Raw genomic sequence first — 20926 nt, 5'->3', positions numbered from 1 at the left:
AACCATCTTTTTGTCTCTATGGATTTACATATTCTGGATATTTCATGTAAATAGAATGATACTGGGGCGTCTGGGTGGCTCAGTCAGTTAAATGTCCAGCTTCAGCTCAGGTCATGATCTCGTGGTTCATGAGTTTGAGCCCTGCGTCGGGCTCTGTGCTGACAGCTTGGAGCCTGGAGCCTGCTTCAGGTTCTGTGTCTCCCTCTCTCTCCGCCCCTCCCCAGCTTGCACTCCGTCTCTCTCTCAAAAATAAATAAACATTAAAAAAATTTTTTTAATAAAAAATTTAAAAAATAAATATAATGATACAGTATGTGTTCTTTGGTCTGCTTTTGCTTGGTATAGTGTTTTCAGAGTTTATGTTGTAGCATATACCAGTGCTTATTTGTCCGTATCTTAGGAAAACCTTTAATAAACATTTAGTTTTTTTCTAGCTTTGGCCTTCTAGTAGCATAGAATCCTGGCTCTAACATCTTCTCTAATGTAATGTAGAAATCCTTCTGCATTAGTTTTTTTTTGAGGAGGGAGTGGGTAGGTGCAGATATATCTGGATACAGATATATTTTTATTAATTTAAAAAAACTTTAAATTTTGAACTAATTTAGACTTACAGAAAAGTTGCAAAAATAATACACTTACCTTATATATCATCATAGTATAATTATCAAGAATAAGAAAATAGTGTCTTTACCTTTGTAGTTAATAAATATCTTGAGGGAGATACTTTGGGACTATGCAAATCCTTTTTTACCTCAAACCTTTTAGCATCCACTTGTAGGTAGATCTTGTCTGTGCATTTATTATTGCACCTACTGATTATTTCCCTCTTTCCTTCTTTATTACTAATTGAAATTCTGTGAGGTAGAGTTTTTCTGTCTCGTTTATTTACTTGTTTGTAGCAATGCGGACTCACAGTATTTATTTTATTCTGTGGATTAAAATTCATTGCTGTCATTTTATCACTCAAAGTGTTCTAGCTTTGGTCATTAGGAGCTCCTTTGGGTGAGCCCCCATCTTTTTTAGAGAATATCTTTACTTTTGACATTATATGGTGTTTCAGGCTTAACTTGTATTTTCTTTGCCCTAGCTCTAGAGTCAACCACTTGATTCCTCTTATTGGAAAATGATGTTTAGGGACCGAGATCTGGGCCCTAGATGTACTCACTGTGACTGAGGTGTCATTGCTTTTAGTGGGCAGTGTAGCTACTCGTACACATACACATATTTATATTTCTGTATCTGTATATATTCACAGTCAGGAGTTTGTATTAATACTGCTGATTGAAATTTGGTACTACAAAATTTATTTGAGTCTTTTTCCTTTAAAACTTTTTTCTCTAACCATGAGTACACTGGATTTCATCACCCATAATTTATTTGATTGATTCTAACATACATACACATATTTATTTACTTAATTCTAATTTCATGATTGTTAACCTAAACCTCTGTAAGGAACACTTTTGATAACTAAATTATAACATTTATGTACAGTTCTTTTTGTCCTTAGCCTAGAAACTGTATCCATTCAGAATACTATTTTCCACAGTTAGGTTAGTTCATTTCTTTCTTAGCTCCTTTAGTATGATTATATTCGTTTATAATACAGTTAGGTTTGTTTGTTAGTGTTTTTGTTTTTGAGAGAGAGAGGCAGTGGGGGGAGAGGGGCAGAGGGGAGAGGGAGAGAGAATCTTAAGCAGGCTCCACACCCAGCACAGAGCCCAACATGGGGGCTCAGTCTCACGACCATGAGATTATGACCTGAGCCGACCTTAAGAATCGATGCTTAACCGACTGAGCCACCCAGGTGCCCCCTCAGTGTTTTTATTTTATTTTGCACACTCCTCATCCTGATTGATTTTAAATGTATAGTTCAGTGGTACTGAGTACATCACATTTTGGGGCAGCCATCACCACCATCCATCTCCAGAACTTTATTATTTTCCCAAACTGAAACTCTGTACCCAGCAAACAGTAACTCCCCAGTCTCCTCTCTCAGCCCCTGGCAACTATCGTTTTACTTTGTCTCTGAATCTGACTACTAAGGTACCACATATAAGTGGACTTTACAGTCTTTGTCCCCTTGTTATTGGCTTAGTGTAATGTCTTCATGGTTAATCCATATTGTAGCATGTATCAGAATTTCCTTTTTAAAGCTGAATAATATTCCATTGTATGTACCACATTTTGTTTTCATCCATCAAGAGATTCTTGGGCTGCTTCCGTCTTTTGGCTATTGTAAATAATGCTGCCGTTAATATGGTACAGATATCTGTTTGAGTCCTTTCATTTCTCGGGGCATATACCCAGAAGTGGAGTTGCTGGATTATATAGTAGTTTTAATTTTCTGAGGCACTGCCATACTGTTTTCCATATTGCTGCAGCATTTTACATTCTAAAAGTGCACAAGGGTTTCATTTCTTCCACATTCTTTTTCTAATATATATATTTTTAAATTATTCTTTTAGGTAATCTCTACGCCCAGTGTGGGACTCACACCCACAACCTTGAGATCAAGAGTCGCACACCTTACTGGCTCAGCCAGCCAAGCACTCCCATTTGTTCTACATTCTTGCCAATACTTAAATTCTGATAATAGTCATCCATTGGTAATTCTTTGTGGTTTTGATTTGCGTATCTCTAATGATGAGCGATGTTGTTACATATATTTTCTTTGGAGAAATGTTCATTTAACTCCTTTTGCCCCCCCCCCCTTTTAAGTTTATTCATTCTGAGAGAGAGAGAGAGAGAGAGAGAGAGAGAGAGGAAGGCAGCACAAGGGGGGGAGGGACAGGGGGGGAGAAGAAAGAGAGAATCCCAAAGGGAGAGAGAGAGAGCATCCCAAGCTGTCAGCATCCACACTGTCAGCACAGAGCCCTGTGTAGGGCTCGAACTCACAAACTGTGAGATTGTGATCTGAGCTGAAACCAAGAGTCAGAAGCTCAACCGACTAAGCCACTCAGGTGCTCCCCCCACCTCTCTCTTTCTTTTAAGATTTTATTTTTAGTAATCTCTACACCCAATGTGGGGCTCAAACCCACCACACTGAGCTCAAGAGTCCCACGATTCACCAACTGAGCCAGCCAGATGCCTCAACCTTTGCCCAGTTGTTGCATTATAGGAGTTCTTTGTATATTCTGGATATTAACTCTTATCAATATGATTTGCAAATATTTTTTTTTTTTCCCATCCACAGGTTGCCTTTTGCTCTGTTGCTTATGGTTGGTACATTTTTTTTCCCCCCGATGGCCATTTTTTTCTTTTATTGCCTGTGCTTTTGGTATATCCAAAGAATCATTGCCAGATCCAGTGTTGTGAAGCTCTGTGTTCTCTTCAGAGTTTTTAGTTTTATCTATGAGATCTTTAGTTTATATCTGTTTTTTTTAATGTTTATTTTTGAGAGACAGAGAGAGACAGAGCATGAATGGGGGAGGGGCAGAGAGGGAGGAAGACACCGAATCCGAAGCAGGCTCCAGGCTCTGAACTCACAGACCTTGATATCATGACCTGAGCCAAAGTCAGATGCTTAACTGACTGAGCCACCCAGGCACCCCTCTGTAGTTTATATCTTTAATTCATACCCTTGGAATTTTTTAATCAGAAAGTTAGAAGGCCTTGGGGCGCCTGGGTGGCTCAGTTGGTAAGACCTTAGACCCTTGATTTCGTGTCGGGTCATGATCTCATGGGTTTGTGAGTTTGAGCCCTGCTCCGGGCTCTGCAATGCTGGTGCAGAGCCTGTTTGGGATTCTCTCTCTCTCTGCCTCTCCCCTGCTCATGCTCTCTCTATCTCAAAAAAAAAAAAAAAGAGAAAGCCTTTCCCTATACCAAGGTTAAAGAAGAATTCCAGTGTTTTTTCTCCTAGTACTTAAACAGTTTCATTTTTTGTATTTAATTTCCTTATCCTTTGGCAATTTAATTTTGAGTGGTGTTAGATATGGATCTTTTATTTTTTTCCAAAGGCTACTCAGTGTTCCAAACACCATTTGTTAAAGAGTTTGTTTTTTTACCCACTTGAAATGCTACTTTTGTCAAATACTAAATTTCTGTATATATTTGGGCCTACTTCTGTTCTTTCTAGTCTTTGCTACTAATTTGTCTTTGTGATGAGCCAGTACCGTACTGTTTTCATAGAGACTTTATAGTATATTTTAATGTCTGGGAAGTCTAGTATCCCACTTAAAGTTATTCTTCTCAGTGTTTTCCTAGCTATTCTTCTTCTTCTTCAGTGTTTATTTTTGAGAGAGAGAGAGAGACAGAGTGTGAACCAGGGAGGGGCAGAAAGGGAGACAGAATCTGAAGCAGGCTCAGGCTCTGAGCCGTCAGCATGAGCCAGATGTGGGGCTCAAACCCACGAACTGCAAGGTCATGATCTGAGCTGAAGTGGGACACAACTGACTGAACCACCCAGACGCCCCTTATTATTATTATTTTTAATGTTTGTTTATTTTTGAGAGAGAGAGAGAGAGAGAACGGGGAGGGGGGGCAGAGGGAGATGGAGACACAGAATCCGAAGCAGCTCTAGGCTCTGAGCTGTCAGCACAGGGCCCCATTCGGGGGCTTGAACCCACCAGCCGTGAGATCCCGACCTGAGCTGAAGTCGGATGCTTACCTGACTGAGCCACCCAGGCGGTATTCTTAATATTTGTTTTCTGTATAAAGTTTAATGTTGGGGGACACCTGGGTGGCTCAGTGGGTTAAATGTCCAACTTCAGCCCAGGTCATGATCTCGCAGTTCGTGGGTTCAAGTCCTGCATCATGCTCTCTGCCATCAGCACAGAGCTGGTTGGGATCCTCTGTCTCCCTCTCTCTCTGCTCCTCCCACATGTATTCTCTCTCTCTCTCTCTAAAAAATAAATGAACATTAAAATTTTTTTAAAAAGTTTACTATCAGGGCGCCTGGGTGGCTAAGTCAGTTAAGCATTAGACTCTTGGTTTCGGCTCAGGTCATGATCTCATTATTTGTGGGATCGAGCCCCTTGTTGGGCTCTGTGCTGACAGCAGGGGGCCTACTTGGGATTCTCTCTCTCTTTCCCTCTCTCTTCCCCTCCCTCAACTTGTGTGCTTTCTCTCTTTCTCTCAAAGTAAACATTAAAAAAATCTTTAAATAAATAAAATAAAGTTTAATATCAATTTGTCTAACTCCATAATACAGCATTTTGGTGTTTTTATTGGGATTCTATATTAATTTTTGAACTATTATTGTCAGAACCTTGGGAATTTTTGACAGTATCACTGCAACTGATGGGCCCTGAGAGGGTAGAGTAGGGTCTCTGACTTCCTCTTGAACCAGCATTGTTTAGTTTTATGAATTATACTTGCATAAGATTTTGGTAGAAAGAAATATTTCCTTTAAAAGAAATAGTTTGAGGTGCACCGGGGTGGCTCAGTCGGTTAAGTGTCTGACTTCAGCTCAGGTCATGATCTCTCACGGTTCGTGAGTTCAAGCCACGCATCAGGCTCTGGAGCCTGCTTCAGATTCTGTGTCTCCCTCTCTTTCTGCTCCTCTTCAGCTTGTTCGTTCTCTCTCTCTCTCTCTCTCTCTCTCTCCCCAAAAATAAATAAATAAACCTTAAAAAAAAAAAGTCTCAAATTCACACATTGCTTTAAAAAAAAAAGTTTGAGGGGCGCCTGGGTGGCGCAGTCGGTTAAGCGTCCGACTTCAGCCAGGTCACGATCTCGCGGTCCGTGAGTTCGAGCCCCGCGTCAGGCTCTGGGCTGATGGCTCGGAGCCTGGAGCCTGTTTCCGATTCTGTGTCTCCCTCTCTCTCTGCCCGTCCCCCGTTCATGCTCTGTCTGTCTCTCTCTGTCCCAAAAATAAATAAAAAACGTTGAAAAAAAAAAAAAAAGTTTGAAAACCACATCATGAATAGTATCCAAGCCTCTACTTGGATACTCAGTGGTAGGGTGCTTCTGACATGACCTAACTAGTGAAGACTTTTCTAATTGTTCGTTAGCTACTCAGGCATCAGTTGCTCTCCTTCCACCTTCCAGCATTAAACCCGGCCTTGCCTTGCTGAGGCAACACAAAGTGGCTTCACTCTTTGACCTACAAGTCTTGACTATTTAAGCATTCCTTTTATGGTTTGGTCTTAGTATTGTGGAAGAATCGTTCTGATACAGATCCTTTTGGGGGTGGATGGGGATATAGATAATTATTCTTTGGTTTGCATTGCTCTTGGGATTCTGGTGCCACAGTGCCTAGACTCTGCCATTTACTCTGTGACCTGTTACTTATTACATCCTTCTTCAGGCCTGTTTCCTCATCAGCAAATGGGGACAGTAATGGCACCTCCTGCACAGGCTTGTGGCGAGAATTAAATGAAGAAATGCATGTGTCTACCATATAGTTACATGTTCAGTAAATGCGGACAAACGCCACCACCACCACCACCATTGCTGTAAAGTGGAGAAGAAAGTGTTCTGTATTTATTTTTGGATGCAGTAGGACAGGTATTTCAAAGTTAGCCAGCTAGATGGGGCTTGGGAAGGGGAGTGAGGTTTTTTCCTTTTATTTTTTTTATTAAAAAAAATTTTTTTTAAATTTTATTTACTTTTTAGAGAGAGAGAGAGAGAGAGAGAGCGTGTGCGCACACGAGTTGGGGAGGGGCAGAGAGAACAGGAGACACAGAATCCGAAGCAGGCTCCAGGCTCTGAGCTGTCAGCACACACAGCCCAACTCGAGGCTGGAACCCACCAACTATGAGATTGTGACCTGAGCTGAAGTCTGACGCTCAACCAGCTGAACCACCCACATGCCCCAGGGTGGTGAGTTTTCTTAAGTCAAAGTCTGTATTGAAATAAATAAACAAATAACATCTGTGGTTTAAAAAAAAAAAAGTGGGGTGCCTTGGTAGCTCAGTCAGTTGAGCATCTGACTCTTCATTTCATCTCAGGTCATGATCTCACCGGTAGTGAGTTCAAGCCCGGAGCAGAGCCTGCTTAGGATTCTCTCTCTCTGTCCCTCCCCCGCATACATGCATACACATTCATTCTCTCTCTCTCTCTCTCTCTCTCTCTCTCTCTCAAAATAAATAAAACTTTAAAACATTTGTTAAAAATGAAAATGAAAAAACGAGACAGTCTAGGCTGTTACTTTCTAAATTCCCTGAAATTCTTAACCTAGGTGTAGAAAGAAAGAAAATGAAGCCTCAGATTGACAGCAACATTAGGCCAGATCACATTAGGTCAGCAATTGAGTGAAAAGTAGATTCTGGAATTAGGCTGTGGGTTCTGTTCCGTTGTCTGCTTAAAGCCTTCACCTCTCATCACAAACCGTTTTAAAAATTCTTTTGGAAATTGTTCCAGTTGTGAGCCAACAAACTAGTTTCTTAAGGGAACTAATTTGTCAGCAATGACAATGAATGGATATGGGGTCCAGATTTTTTCCTTATTAATTAGTCCTGTTATACTGTGATGTAGCTGTTCCAAGTAACAACAAAAAGTTCACTTTGGGTTATATACTTAGTAAACACAGCCTAGCACATTCAAGATCATTAAGTTTTATCTTTTCAAGGATCCTTCCTGTACTGTTCTGAAAAGTACAAATAATGAAGATCAGCTAATAGTCTACTATCTATAGCTAACCGTACTCAACAATTCTGTGAGTATCCTTTCAGAGTGTAATCTCGGTACAGAAGATACATTTTTTAATTTGGTAGAAGTAAAGAGCATGGTGCCTTGGTGTCTAAAGACTTGGGTTTGAATCCTACTTCTTTGATGCCTGTGTGGCCCTAACCAAATTACTTTTATGAGGTTTAATTTCCCCCTTCAGGAAAAATGGGCATAGGATGATAGATCCTGAGATAACCTCTGAGATATCGGGTTCATTGAGAGTATAATCCCTATAAAGAGCGTGTGCTGTGTAAAATGCTAACTGAGCATTTAGTAAGGATCTGTCTCTGTGCCCTTGCTATGCTCCTTTTTTTTTTTTTTTTTTTTAATGTTTTTATTTATTTTTGAGACAGAGAGAGATGGAGCATGAGCAGGGGAGGGGGAGAGAGAGAGGGAGACACAGAATCCGAAGCAGGCTCCAGGCTCTGAGCTGTCAGCACAGAGCCCGACGCGGGGCTCGAACTCACAGACTGTGAGATCATGACCTGAGCCGAAGTCGGACACTCAACCGACTGAGCCACCCAGGCGCCCCACTATGCTCCTTTTTTGAGGCGGATCCCTTTATTTATGCACAAGATTGCTTACTCAGAGGGTTTCTGCAAACCTTTCCTCTCTCTCCTTCCTTATCAGTTTTTCCCTGTCTTTAATCCTTTTCTGGTTTAGATTTTTATTTTTTTATTTAAAAATTTTTTCTTAATACTTATTTTTTGAGAGAGAGAGACTGCGCGAGCAGGGAAGGGGCAGAGAGAAGGAGACATAGAATCCAAAGTAGGCTCCAGACTCCAAGCTATCAGCACAGAGCCTGATACAGGGCTTGAACCCATGAACTGTGAGATCATGACCTGAGCCAAAGTCGGATGCTCAACTGACAGCCACCCAGGTGGCCCCTGGTTTAGATTTTTAAAATAAACCAGTAGATGGGAGTTTAATACAGATAGCTTTCTTTGTTTTGATGAGGCTATCTCCTGGTTTAATTTTTTTTTAATTTTTTTTTTTTTTACGTTTATTTATTTTTGAAACAGAGACAGAGCATGAACGGGGGAGGGGCAGAGAGAGAGGGAGACACAGAATCGGAAGCAGACTCCAGGCTCCGAGCCATCAGCCCAGAGCCCAACGCAGGGCTCGAACTCACAGACCACGAGATCGTGACCTGAGCTGAAGTCGGACGCTCAACCGACCACCCAGGCGCCCCTCTCCTGGTTTTATTTTAAGTGGATTAAATTGGTCTCAGTGATTCTCATCCATTATTTTTGGATGACAATGTTAGAACTATAAACTAGGGTCTTCTACCTTTTACCCTACTGACATTTTGGACCAGATAATTCTTTGTTGTGTGGTAGGGACTGTTCTGTGCATTGTAACATGCTTAGCAGCATCCCTGGCCTCTACTCCCTGGTTACCAGTTTGACCTTTTAGTTGCAGCAATTCAATTGTGACACATTGTCAAAGGTCCCACAAAATTGTCACCTGTTGAGAACCACTGACAAAAACAGTGGCTTGCCTATGGCATCTATAAAGGGATAATTATATACCTGTTTTTCTGATAATCTTATAAAGTACCATGCTATTACCAGCCTGTCCAGTGAATGTTTTTGACCTCTAGAGGTGACAACATACAGCTGGAATTTGCATGAGTATGTGATAAGAACGCTAGTAATAATATGGTGGTTGTTGAGCTGGTTCTATTTGCATCTCATCCCTGTGGGACCGTAGTAATGATGATTATAATATAAGGTTACATTTGTGGGTGCCTACTATGTACCAGACACTGTGCCTTGATGAAGTTTTTTTTTTCTTGATTTTTTTTATACCTATTTTAGAGGAGAAATGCTGTAAAGGCTGTTCAAGTCTGATGAAATTTTTGTTACCTCTGTCAGTTTAACAGACTCATATGAACACTGCACATGACTCTTGATTGGCAAGACTAGATGAGACCCCTCTGCCTGGGTGGCTCGGTTGAATGTCTGATTCTTGATTTTGGCTCAGGTTGTTATCTCATGATTCGTGAGTTCAAGCCCCTCATCGGGCTCTGTGCTAATAGTACAGGAGGGCCTACTTGGGGTACTCTCCCTCTGTCTCTGTCTCTCTCTCTGTCTCTCTGTCTCACACACACACACGCGCGCGCGTGTGTGTGTGTGTGTGTGCTCTCTCTCAAAATAAATAAACATTAAAAAGGATTAAAATAAAGAACCTAATTCAAATCCTGGGTTAGAAGTTGTTTGATGTAGGGGCGCTTGGGTGGCTCTGTTGGCGTGGCTCAGGTCATGATCTTGTGGTTCGTGAGTTTAAGCCCCACACCAGGCTTGCTGCTCAGCACAGAGCCTGATTTGGATCCTCTGTCCCTCTGTCTGTACCTCCCCTGCTCATGCTGTCTCTCAAAAATAAACAAAAAAGCTGTTTGATGTAAATGTTGAAAATTGTTGAGGGGAGAATTTAAAGTTTGATCATTTTGCTTTTATTTGGGTTGCATTTATTGTTGTCATTCTTGGTTGCTGTGCTTTATTTTTTATTATATATATATATATTTGAGAGAGAGAGATGGAACACGAGTGGGGGAGGGGCAGAGAGAGAGGGAGACACCGAATCCGAAGCAGGCTCCAGGCTCTGAGCTGTCAGCACAGGGCCCAACATGGGGCTTAAACCCACCAACTGTGAGATCATGACCTGAGCCTAAGTTGGACACTAACTGACTGAGCCACCCAAGTGCCCCTGGGAGTGTTTTATTTTTATTTTTATTTATTTTTATTTATTTATTTTTTTTGTAGTGTTTTATTTTTAAATTCTGAGGTTTAAAGTAATTACTCAAAAAAAAAAATAAATAAAAATAATTACTCAAAACTGGTTTTCAAATCATACATAATGAGTAAAGACTTGAGTTAAAATATTTAACATCATAATTTATTATTGACTTGGTTAAATTGACTCATGCTGTACTTATATGGGCCTCCTATTTCTTGTGGCTAAGATGACATCAACAGAAATAATTGTCTCAGGACACACCTGAGAAGGGTTAGATAATCATGTTAATTGGACTATTGTTTCGTAGCCTTCCTGGTTTAGCACTTGTTAGATTTGGACAGCTACTTCTCAGGATCTTTGTGGTACCATTTCCAAGATGACTTTTTTGTGCATGATAATTATAGCCTTGAGTAATTCATGTATCCCCTTCCTCCTTTATTTTACTGATTTGTGGTATTTTCAAAAATTCTATTAAAGAACTTAAAATATATCATAAGTGTTCAGGTTGATGACTTTTCACAAACTGAGTATATCTCTATAATCGGCGTGTGACCAGCATCCTAGAAGCCTCCCTCATACTTCCTTCTGATGATTGCTCCCTGCCCCCAAGGGTAACCAGTATCTTGATAAAAGTCTTGTTAGCTTGATTTTACCTGTTCTTGCACTTTATGTAAATGGAAGTATACAGTATTTGCATACAGCTTCTTTCATTCTGCCTTATGTTAGTGAGATTTATCCTCCTTGTGCCTTGTTCTAGGCTTTTCATTTTCACTGTTGCATACTATTCCATTGCGTGAATATATCACAGTCTATCTTTTCACTGTTAATTGACATTTGATCATTTCTAGTTTGGGCTATTATGAATAGTATTGCTATGAACATATAAATGCATTCGTTTCAGATATATATCTAATGTATGAATTGTTATGTCATACTGTCTGCTTTAATATAGACTGCCAGTTTTTAAAAAATGGTTTTACCAGTTTGCATTCTCACTACCAGTGTATGAGAGTTTGGGTTACCCTATAACTTCTCTATCACTTGGTGTTTTCCATCGTTTTCATTTTAGCCATTCTGGTGGGTATGTAGTGATAGCTCAGAAAATGTCCTGTGGCAAAAATCAGCTGTGGATTTGGGGCATCTTGGGCCTTTAATCTGTCACACCAAACTCGTGCATCCCCCAAAGCCTCTATTTATCTTCTCTGAGTAGAGTTCTTCTGCTTGGGCCTAGTGTGATCTTCAGTCTACATTCAGAATTGGCAAATAGCCCCAGAGAAGAAGACAGGTGATGATCATCAGCTCATCTCAGAGGGCTCTCCCATCTGGGATTTGTACTTCATCCAATTCTCATTTCTTCCACAACTCTCCAACATCTTTGAAAATACGATTTTCTAATTTATCATGGCTTTTTCTATTTATTGAAGGTGATTCTGGTTATGACCTGTTATTATCCTATCCAAAAATGGAAGCTGTTAGTATATTCTTGGGGTTTTCTATTGACATAGTTAGGGAGGAAAAGTTTTCCTCTACCATCAAAGGTTCTTTCGGCTGGTCTAAGAATTAAATTGACATGAGAAAATCCAGTTTAATTTGTGAGTTCTGCATCCTGCATGGATGAGAGGTTCAAAGACAGAAAGGTAAAATGAGGTATATATGCCATCCTGAGCTAGGGAATGGAATAGGGTCTGGGGCCTTAAAGAGGAGGAGGGAAGTTCACAGGACAGGAGAAAGAACAGATATTTTATAATTAGATGTTTGCCCCCTATACATGAGTCACTCAGATAAAATTTATCTCTGATAATAACTCTACTTCTGGGAAGGAACTCCAATTTAGATTCTTGTAGGTACATGAGGGGCCAAAGTTTCTCTTGAGCCTTCAGCTCAAAATAGTCCACATGCCAAAGTGGCACATTTTGGGGAGACTTGCTCTGAACCCCTTCATACATAGTCGTGTCATCTATGAATAATGTTGTTTTTCCCCTTTATCATCTTTATGTGTTTTCTTTTTCTTGCATTATTGGACTGGTCAGAATTGGTAGTCCATTGTTGAATAGAAGAGGATAGTGACCTCCTGTTTGTGAGGAAGGGGGTTGGGGGTATCTGCATTATGTTACCACTGAGTATGATAATTGCTGTAGTTTTTGTGGATATTTTTTCAGATGAGGGAATTTTCTCCCTCCTATTTCTAGTTTGCAGACTTTTTTTAGTTTTAATTTTTAAATTTATTTTAGAGAGAGAGTGTGTGCAAGCAGGGAGAGGGGCAGAGGGAGAGAGAGAGAATCCTAAGCAGGGACTTCATCCCACGGCCTTGGGATCATGACCTGAGCTGAAATCAAGAGTTGGATACACAACCAACTGAGCCACCTAGGTACCCCATTTTGCAGACTTTTTAAAAAAGACACATTGTTGAATTTTGTTAAATGCTTTTTCTGCATCTACCAAGATGATTATGATTTTTCTCCTTTTTTCCATTCCCGTGGCTTAATGTATGCTTCTGAAAAATAAATTAGCTTTAACCCCACCGTATCTACTGTAGTAACTATTATCATATCTCCTTTCATGCTTGAGACAATTATACACACTCTTCTTTCTCTTTAAACCTGCTATACATTTAATCCTGCCATACCTTTTCCTATTTATTTTTTATTACCAAAGTATCATGAGGTAATATGGTTCTCAGTACAGGGACTCCTTTGGCAGATTAGAAGCATTCTTCCAGGCTCCTTCCACTATCTATCTCTGTTTTCTATGGGGAGAAAAAAGTAAAAGAACTGAAGACTCTCCTGGGAGCATTTATTTTGACCTATTTTAATTTTTGTTTCCTTGTTTTTGTTATTTGGGATTGTAAGGGAGGGGAATGGGGTCAGGGCAGGGCTGTGGGGGTGGTAATTGGGAACTGAGGAAGAAAGCCAGATATATGTTTCCTTAAGTACCACCTTCAGCTCCTCCTTCCCACGCTTCCTCTTTCTATAGTTCCAGCTGTGCCACAAATCAATTATGTAAATGCCCTTGGGCAAGTCACTTAATCACTGAGCTTTTGTTTCCTCTTCTGAGGTTGAGGAGGATGACCATCCACAGCGCTGTGGCCTGTCACTTAGGGAGACTGGGAAAATTAAATGACCAGTTTATTAAGCATATGCCACTTTAAAAAATGAGAGTAATTGCTAGTTTGGGTTTTGTACTGTGGCATCTTAAATTTTTTGACAGCCTAAAGGCTACCTATGGAAGAAGGAAGAAGGTGTGAGACACCCTAGTCCCCATACTACAACTGTAAGAAACCTGTAGTTAAGTAGCTATGGTAAGAGGTATAAAATGGAGGTTTTGTTCATTTGCTTCAACCTCCATAAAGCCTCTATAAAGTGTTCCATGTTAAGCTTGTGACTTTTAAAAAAATTTTTTCTTAATGTTTATTTATTTATTTATTTATTTTTAATTTTTTTTTTTTAATGTTTTATTTATTCTTGAGAGAGAGAGAGAGAGAGACAGAGCATGAGCGGGGGAGGAGCAGAGCGAGAGAGGGACACAGAATCCGAAGCAGGCTCCAGGCTCTGAGCGGTCAGCACAGAGCCCGATGCGGGGCTCGAACTCACAGACCATGAGATCATGACCTGAGCTGAAGTCGGATGCTCAACCGACTGAGCCACCCAGGCACCCCAATGTTTATTTATTTTTGAGAGAGAGAGACAGAGTGCAAGCTGGGGAGAGGTGGAGAGAGAGGGAGACACAATACCCCAAGCAGGCTCCAGGCTCTGAGCTATCAGCACAGAGCCCGACGCAGGGCTCAAACCCACGAACTGTGAGATCATGACCTGAGCCGAAGTCGGATGCTTAACCAACTGAGCCACCAAGGTGCTCCAAGTTTGTCACTTTTAAAATGAACAGCTATTGATATGGATGCATCAAAACTAAAAATTTGCAAAAGACTTATCTCTAAAATGATGCTGCTGTAGGATTCCTTTCAATTGCAACCACCCTTAATCCATTTAAGGGTTTATTTCTTCATAGCAAACTTCTTTCCAGAGGGCACAGAGTTAGAACAGATGACATTCTGCCTGGAACAAAGGCAAAGCGTCTCATCACAGGAAAATAAGATTTAATTGACAGGGTTTTAGTTTATACCCACCTTTATGATCTAGCTGGTATATGATTTAGGTATACTGGTCTCTATAACTGGAGAGCCATAGGTACATGCTTCCCTGAGATATGTTGTGATTTTTTAGGTCAAGTATCATGAATAGTATTTGAGAATATGTGGTCTTATATGGAAGCATCCTAGGGCTCATACCATCATTACTTTGATATTCTGTCTTACCTCTGCCCTTCTCAGGGAAGAAAGGATGTTTATGGTATAGTTTTGATTTCAGGCATTTTCTCTCTGGGTGCCTTCTCCCCATTGAGAAGCACCATAGGCAAGCTCCACTTCTGCTTATGATTTTAGGAGTGGGTGGATGGATTCCACAGAAGGGAGGTTTTGATTCATAATTTTGCTATTAGCCTGGTCACTCACCTGTTTGGTTTTATAGGTCATCCGTTTAGAAATTAGAAATAGATGAGGTCTAACTTTAAATATGTCTGGGGCTGTGCAAGTGGGTAGAGAGCAAAAGGCACAGTAAACATTTTCAATCTCCTGTTAAATAGGCTGTGAAACCCTTAAAGAGATATGAGAAAAAAGACTGCAAAAGGTCATTGGAGTAAAAGATTATTTGCATTAAAAATTTCTTCTTGGTATGGGAATTTGGAAATGACCTGTTTGGGAATTTGATTTTGCAAACATGCAGTTTAGGTCTTTACACGGCTAGATAAAAATCCATACTCTTTCAGGGGAAGTTCTGGTTGTAGTTCTTTAATACCAACTGCTTGTTTTTCTGCTCTGTGCCTGTTTTTTTCTCACTATGCATCCTTTGCTCAGGTGTGTCCTTTTATTTGGCATGCTTCCACTTACCTCCTCTCTTTTCCCTTCTCCCCTCCTAGATAGACTTGGGTGCCCATTTCTTGGCTCCCATAGTACCCCAGGAACAACCTTGTCACCACACTTTAAAGCTGTTGACCTGTTTTCTTATCACTAGTCTGGGTTCCTTCAGAAAGCCCTTGGGCTTTGGGGTACTGGTTGTTAGAGCTAACATACATGATGTAGTGTCTGCACCTAAATAGACCTCCTTAAATGTTCGTGTGGCTGTGGGGGAGCTGGGGTGGACACAGGACTGGAAGAGTTGAGTTTTAATTGTAACTTTTTGCTGTATGATCTTGGACAAGTGATTTAAGTTCCCTCAGCTTCAGTTTCCTTTTAAGTAAGATGAGGGGACTCGTCCACCTAGGGATCTTGTTCAAATGCCGATTCTGGCTCAGTGGGTCTCTGGTGGTTTCTGATGTTTTGCATTAACAAGCTCTCAGGAAGAACCAGTGCTGCTAGGCCATGAACTACAAAGGACTAGATAACATGTAATGGTTCTTCCAGCTTTTACCTATTGTGATTTTAGTCATTGTTTTAAATTCTGAGCAAAATTACAAAAGATGCTGTAGTTATTAAATCTCTCTCCAGTTTATTAGAATGCTGCACACTGACAATGTTGTGCCTTATGAAGTTTCCAATGTATGATAATGTCAGTAAAATTGAAAGTAATTTTATTGCTCCTAAGATTTTGACTTAGGTTAAAAATATCAAGTGTCTGGGAAAGCATTTGAGTTAGCACTAGCCTGTCATCTGAAAGTCAGAATTACTCCTGAAGGCTTTATGCTAATGAGGGAGCTGGGATGTGATCTCATGAGTATAAATACAGAGACAGGCAAGCTGTTGATGAATTCATCATCAGAGGAGTTCCCGATCATTTCCTTCAGTTCTCCAGAAGGTGAGAATCAAATTGTTGTGGGACGTGCTGATAGATATGCTGTAGGAGTCCAGACTATGCCTACTGAATATGGGTTGCTGGGGATGGATCTTGTTTGAAAATGTTGCTACTGTTTCTTTTGGCTTTTACTTCCTCAAAAAGTCATGATATTTGATTGGGTAACAGTGCCAGCATAGAAATTTATAGTTGTCTTTGATCTCTTGTTCAAATGTCTAAAAGTAGTTGGAGTGGGGCGCCTGGGTGGCGCAGTCGGTTAAGAGTCCGACTTCAGCCAGGTCACGATCTCGCGGTCCGTGAGTTCGAGCCCCGCGTCAGGCTCCGGGCTGATGGCTCGGAGCCTGGAGCCTGTTTCCGATTCTGTGTCTCCCTCTCTCTCTGCCCCTCCCCCGTTCATGCTCTGTCTCTCTCTGTCCCAAAAATAAAATAAAAAAAAAAAAATAAATAAAAAAAATAAATAAATAAAAGTAGTTGGAGTAATTTTTATATTTGACCTAGAGAATAAATCCATCTCTTTGCTCTCAACCATACTAGGGATATCAATCAGGCATGGCTTCAGTATCTAGATAACTTCTGTACATGCCTGTGAGGAACTCGATGGTACATACTTTTTTCCTCAAAAAAAAAAAAAAAAAAAAAAAAAGGAAATCTGGACAAGGGAAATTGAGCCCTGAAAAAAGGTACAGAATGTAGCCTGTAGTCGAGGGTGGTTATCTTACTTCTGATGGATTTTTCACCTCCCACAGAAAAAGACAACTTGTCCTACCAAAGTGAGATGTATTTCATCTCCCCATCACAGCTGTGGGTTGGACAGACTTTTTAGAGCTCCATCATCATCATCATCACATTTTAGTCATATGTGGCCCTAGCTTCCCCTAGGTCAGACTAACTGGGGCGAGCACTGGAGGGGAAGCTAGGTGAACACAATGGCAATGGAATCAATAAATAGCCTTTGGGTTTTGCTCCCACTTAGTGAAATCCCAAACCCTCCCTCCCTCTAGTAGATAGAGCCTTACGGGAGGGAGCAGAGGCCATTCTCTGTGGTGCACACTAACTAAGCTTTCTTACTGTCTGCTGCCCTTCTTGGGAGTCTTAATGGAGGCTGTCTCATGCCTTATTTAATCTTAACCCAAATTAAAGTCTTCGAAATCAGCTCTGTACTAAGACATTTGTTGCAGTTCAAACATATTGTCCTTTGGGAAGTACCTTAACCAGGATTATTATTCTCGTGTCCCTCTTTGAAGGCTTAGGTGGAACATTTTCTGTTACCCTGAGATTCTTTTAACCATAAAACACTTTTTTTAATACTTAGCACTCAGATATTTTCATATGTCTTTGACATAAGTGGCTTATGGCTAATGAAGTAGAAGAGAGTAGTTAATAATACTTTATAGTGTCCAGATTACTCTTAAAATTTCCAGTTAGTGACCTTATATCCCCAAAAATGTTAGTATTATTTTTATGCTTTGTTTTTCAAGAACTTTTTTTTTTACTGTAAATAAAGCAAGACTGTTAGCACTATCTGTGTAAAGTACTATATGATTATTATTATTATTTTTTAAAGTAATCTCTACACCCAACGTGGGGCTCAGACTTACAACCCTGAAATCAAGGGTTGGTAGGGGTGCCTGGGTGGCTCAGTCGGTTGAGCGTCCGACGTCGGCTTGGGTCATGATCTTGCGATCCATGGGTTCGAGCCCCGCATCGGGCTGTGTGCTGACAGCTTGGAGCCTGGAGCCTGCTTTGGATTTTGTGTCTCCCTCTCTCTCTGCCCCTCCCCACTCATGCTCGCGCTCTCTCTCTCTCTCTCTCTCTGTCAAAAGTAAATAAATGTTAAAAAAAAAATTAAAATTAAAAAAAAAAGTTGGTATGCTCTTCTGAGCCAGCCATAGTACCCAAGTACTATGTGATTTTTTTTTTTTAATTTTTTTTTTTCAACATTTTTTATTTATTTTTGGGACAGAGAGAGACAGAGCATGAACGGGGGAGGGGCAGAGAGAGAGGGAGACACAGAATCGGAAACAGGCTCCAGGCTCCGAGCCATCAGCCCAGAGCCTGACGCGGGGCTCGAACTCACGGACCGCGAGATCGTGACCTGGCTGAAGTCGGACGCTCAACCGACTGCGCCACCCAGGCGCCCCTGATTTTTAACCTATAGTATTGATTTTTAAAATTTCAAATAGTCTTCTTAAAGGGAGATCTAGGGGACAATATTAATAGGAACAAACCTCTTTGGTTTATCAATTGTTACCCAGAAGAATAGTTAGATAATTTCAGAGAGGAAGGTATTCTGGTAAAAGCAAACTGGATTTTTCCCTTCCTTAGTTTCCAGATATTTTAATGCGCAAAAAAATTCTTGAAAATAATTGAATGCCTACTTATGCCCCTTCTGATTTACCTTTAAATCTGGATGTCTGTCTGTCTTTAAGAAGCAGTCAGATCTACTTCTTTTGTCTTCCAGGTAAAAAGAAAATATGCTAGCATAGGGTCATTTTTCCTCTGTAGTCTCGGATGTTTGGGGCTTTACCTGATTAGTTTTATTGGCCTACCGATAATAACAGGCTGATTTTTGTCTCTTAAATGATCCCCAACATAGACACAAATAGCATCTACTCTTAGTCTCAAAAACATGCATATTTCAGATTCTGGAAAATCCCTTCTACACTAATACCAAACACTCCCACGGAATTGTGTGCTAATAGCACATCCTGTAACTCAGCTTTCCTAGAGAGGGAAGGAGAGGACTATCAGAGGATGGGAAGTCCTTTGTAAGAGAACTTATCTTGCATTCTTGTTAAGATCACTGGACTGTTGTTGCTCTGGCATTCAATTCTTCACCATATTATAAAAATTACTTGGGTCCTTCCCACTTTTTGTTTGTAGTTTTGTTTTTTCTTTTGCTTTCTTTTTTTAAAAACATTTTTTATTGTTTATCTTAGAGCATGCGCTGCCAGTGGGGGAGGGGCAGAGAGAGAGGGAGATCCAGAATCCGAAGCAGGCTCCAGGCTCTAAGCTGTCAGCACAGAGCCTGATGCGGAGCTCTGACTCAAAAACCACAAGATCATGACCTGAGCTGAAGTCGGATGCTTAACCAACTGAGCCACCCGGGTGCCCCTTTTTTGCCATCTTCATAGTGAAGCCCAGATCTCTTATTTTGTATAGGACTTTACAGGAATTTTTTTTCTCATTGGGGATTGCCCCCTGTGTTCTGAGCATGTGCATATCAGACCCATGAATTCTAGATCTGCCCTATCTTTGAATGTCATTAGGTTGAGCAATGTTTTTGGTTGATCCAGTAATAATCCTTACACAACCTCTCATCTTACTTTAGTAAATATTTCCAAAACATGTGGGAAAGCAGTTATTGGTAATTAAAACTCTGTTCTAGGTCAGCATACTGACCAGCTCATCGCCCAACCTATCCTGTCTCAAAACCCCATCCAAGTGCTCTCCTAGATCAAATATGACTCCACAAAAACAATATTGTTGGTATTTCTCTAACAAAACAATGAGGGGTAAAAGGGAGGAGAGGAATGATTATCATCCCCTGTAGATAAGCTATAAAAAAAGTTTCCTCCAGATATATTTTTTTATCTGATGATGTATTATATGGGTTTGCTTGATATTATTCTGTATTCTTTTTTTTAACCTTTTTTAAAAAATGTTTATTATTTTGAGAGTGCATGCATGCACATGCAACTGGGGAAGGGGCAGAGAGAAAGAGAGAATCCCAGGCAGGCTCCATGCTATGAAGCACAGAGCCTGTTGTGGGGGTTGATCCCATGAACCGTGAGATCATGACCTTAGCCAAAATCAAGAATGGGATGCTTAAACCAACTGAGCCACCCAGGTGCCCCTATTCTTTATTCTTAAAAAAAGAAAAAGCTACAATGCAACAATTACTAATGTTTTTATTTTCAGCTTCCAAGAAAAGACTTACAGCAAGATGAATAATCCAGCTATCAAGAGACTAGGAAATCACATTATCAAATCTCCTGAAGACAAGCGAGAATACCGTGGATTAGAGCTGGCCAATGGTATCAAAGTACTTCTTATCAGTGATCCGACCACGGATAAGTCATCGGCAGCACTTGATGTACACATAGGTACAATTTAAAATTGTGAATTAAGCTTTGTTCTGTTTTCTTGATCTAATGTTGACATTTATTACAACTTGCCATGTGTGTGCAAATAAAGACCTCATGATTATCAGTTTGATGTACCTTACCTTGTACAATAGTCCAATTAGCAATCTACATTTGTCAAAATCAAATAATCTTACATTTATTTACCAAGTCATTTTGTTAGGTTCTCAGCTAAGGTGACTTAGCAGCAGGCAAATTAATTCCCATCCTTTACAGTAACAGTGATAATGCTTTTACTTTTGTACACTTTTGGTATACTAGGAAATACCATATTTTCTAGATTCTTGTGTGGATATTTCCTCCATGTTTAATGTGGCCTTAATCAAGTAGATTCTTGTCTTTACGTACATAAGTATTTTTCTTATTTTCCTCTCTGAAAAACTTTAACTCAATGACATTTTAAAATTGAGGAAATAAGGTAATAACCTTCGAGTGTTGAACAAATAATTATTGCCAAGTACAACGTAGTGTGGTTTGCAAATATCATCTAATTTGTGTTCACACAACTCCCTAGATCATATATACGTGTGTGTATATATATATATATATATATATATATATATATATATATATATATATATAAAGTGA

At 40.2% G+C, this 20926-nt stretch overlaps 1 protein-coding gene across 3 annotated transcripts in view; it reads left to right on the top strand.

Moving 5' to 3' along the window:
* IDE (insulin degrading enzyme) overlaps nt 1-20926 on the top strand; it is a 114983-nt gene that overhangs the window by 20074 nt on the left and 73983 nt on the right. For all 3 annotated transcript variants that reach the window (XM_049646384.1, XM_049646383.1, XM_049646385.1), the window contains exon 2: nt 20115-20299. In XM_049646384.1, coding sequence (XP_049502341.1) covers nt 20115-20299 — 185 coding nt within the window. The remainder of the gene's footprint in view (nt 1-20114; nt 20300-20926) is intronic.

The sequence above is a fragment of the Panthera uncia genome, chromosome D2, assembly GCF_023721935.1.
Source record: "Panthera uncia isolate 11264 chromosome D2, Puncia_PCG_1.0, whole genome shotgun sequence".
Taxonomy (NCBI): domain Eukaryota; kingdom Metazoa; phylum Chordata; class Mammalia; order Carnivora; family Felidae; genus Panthera; species Panthera uncia.
The sequence above is the reverse complement of the archived record's forward strand: the minus strand, read 5'-3'. Positions and strand labels throughout refer to the sequence as shown.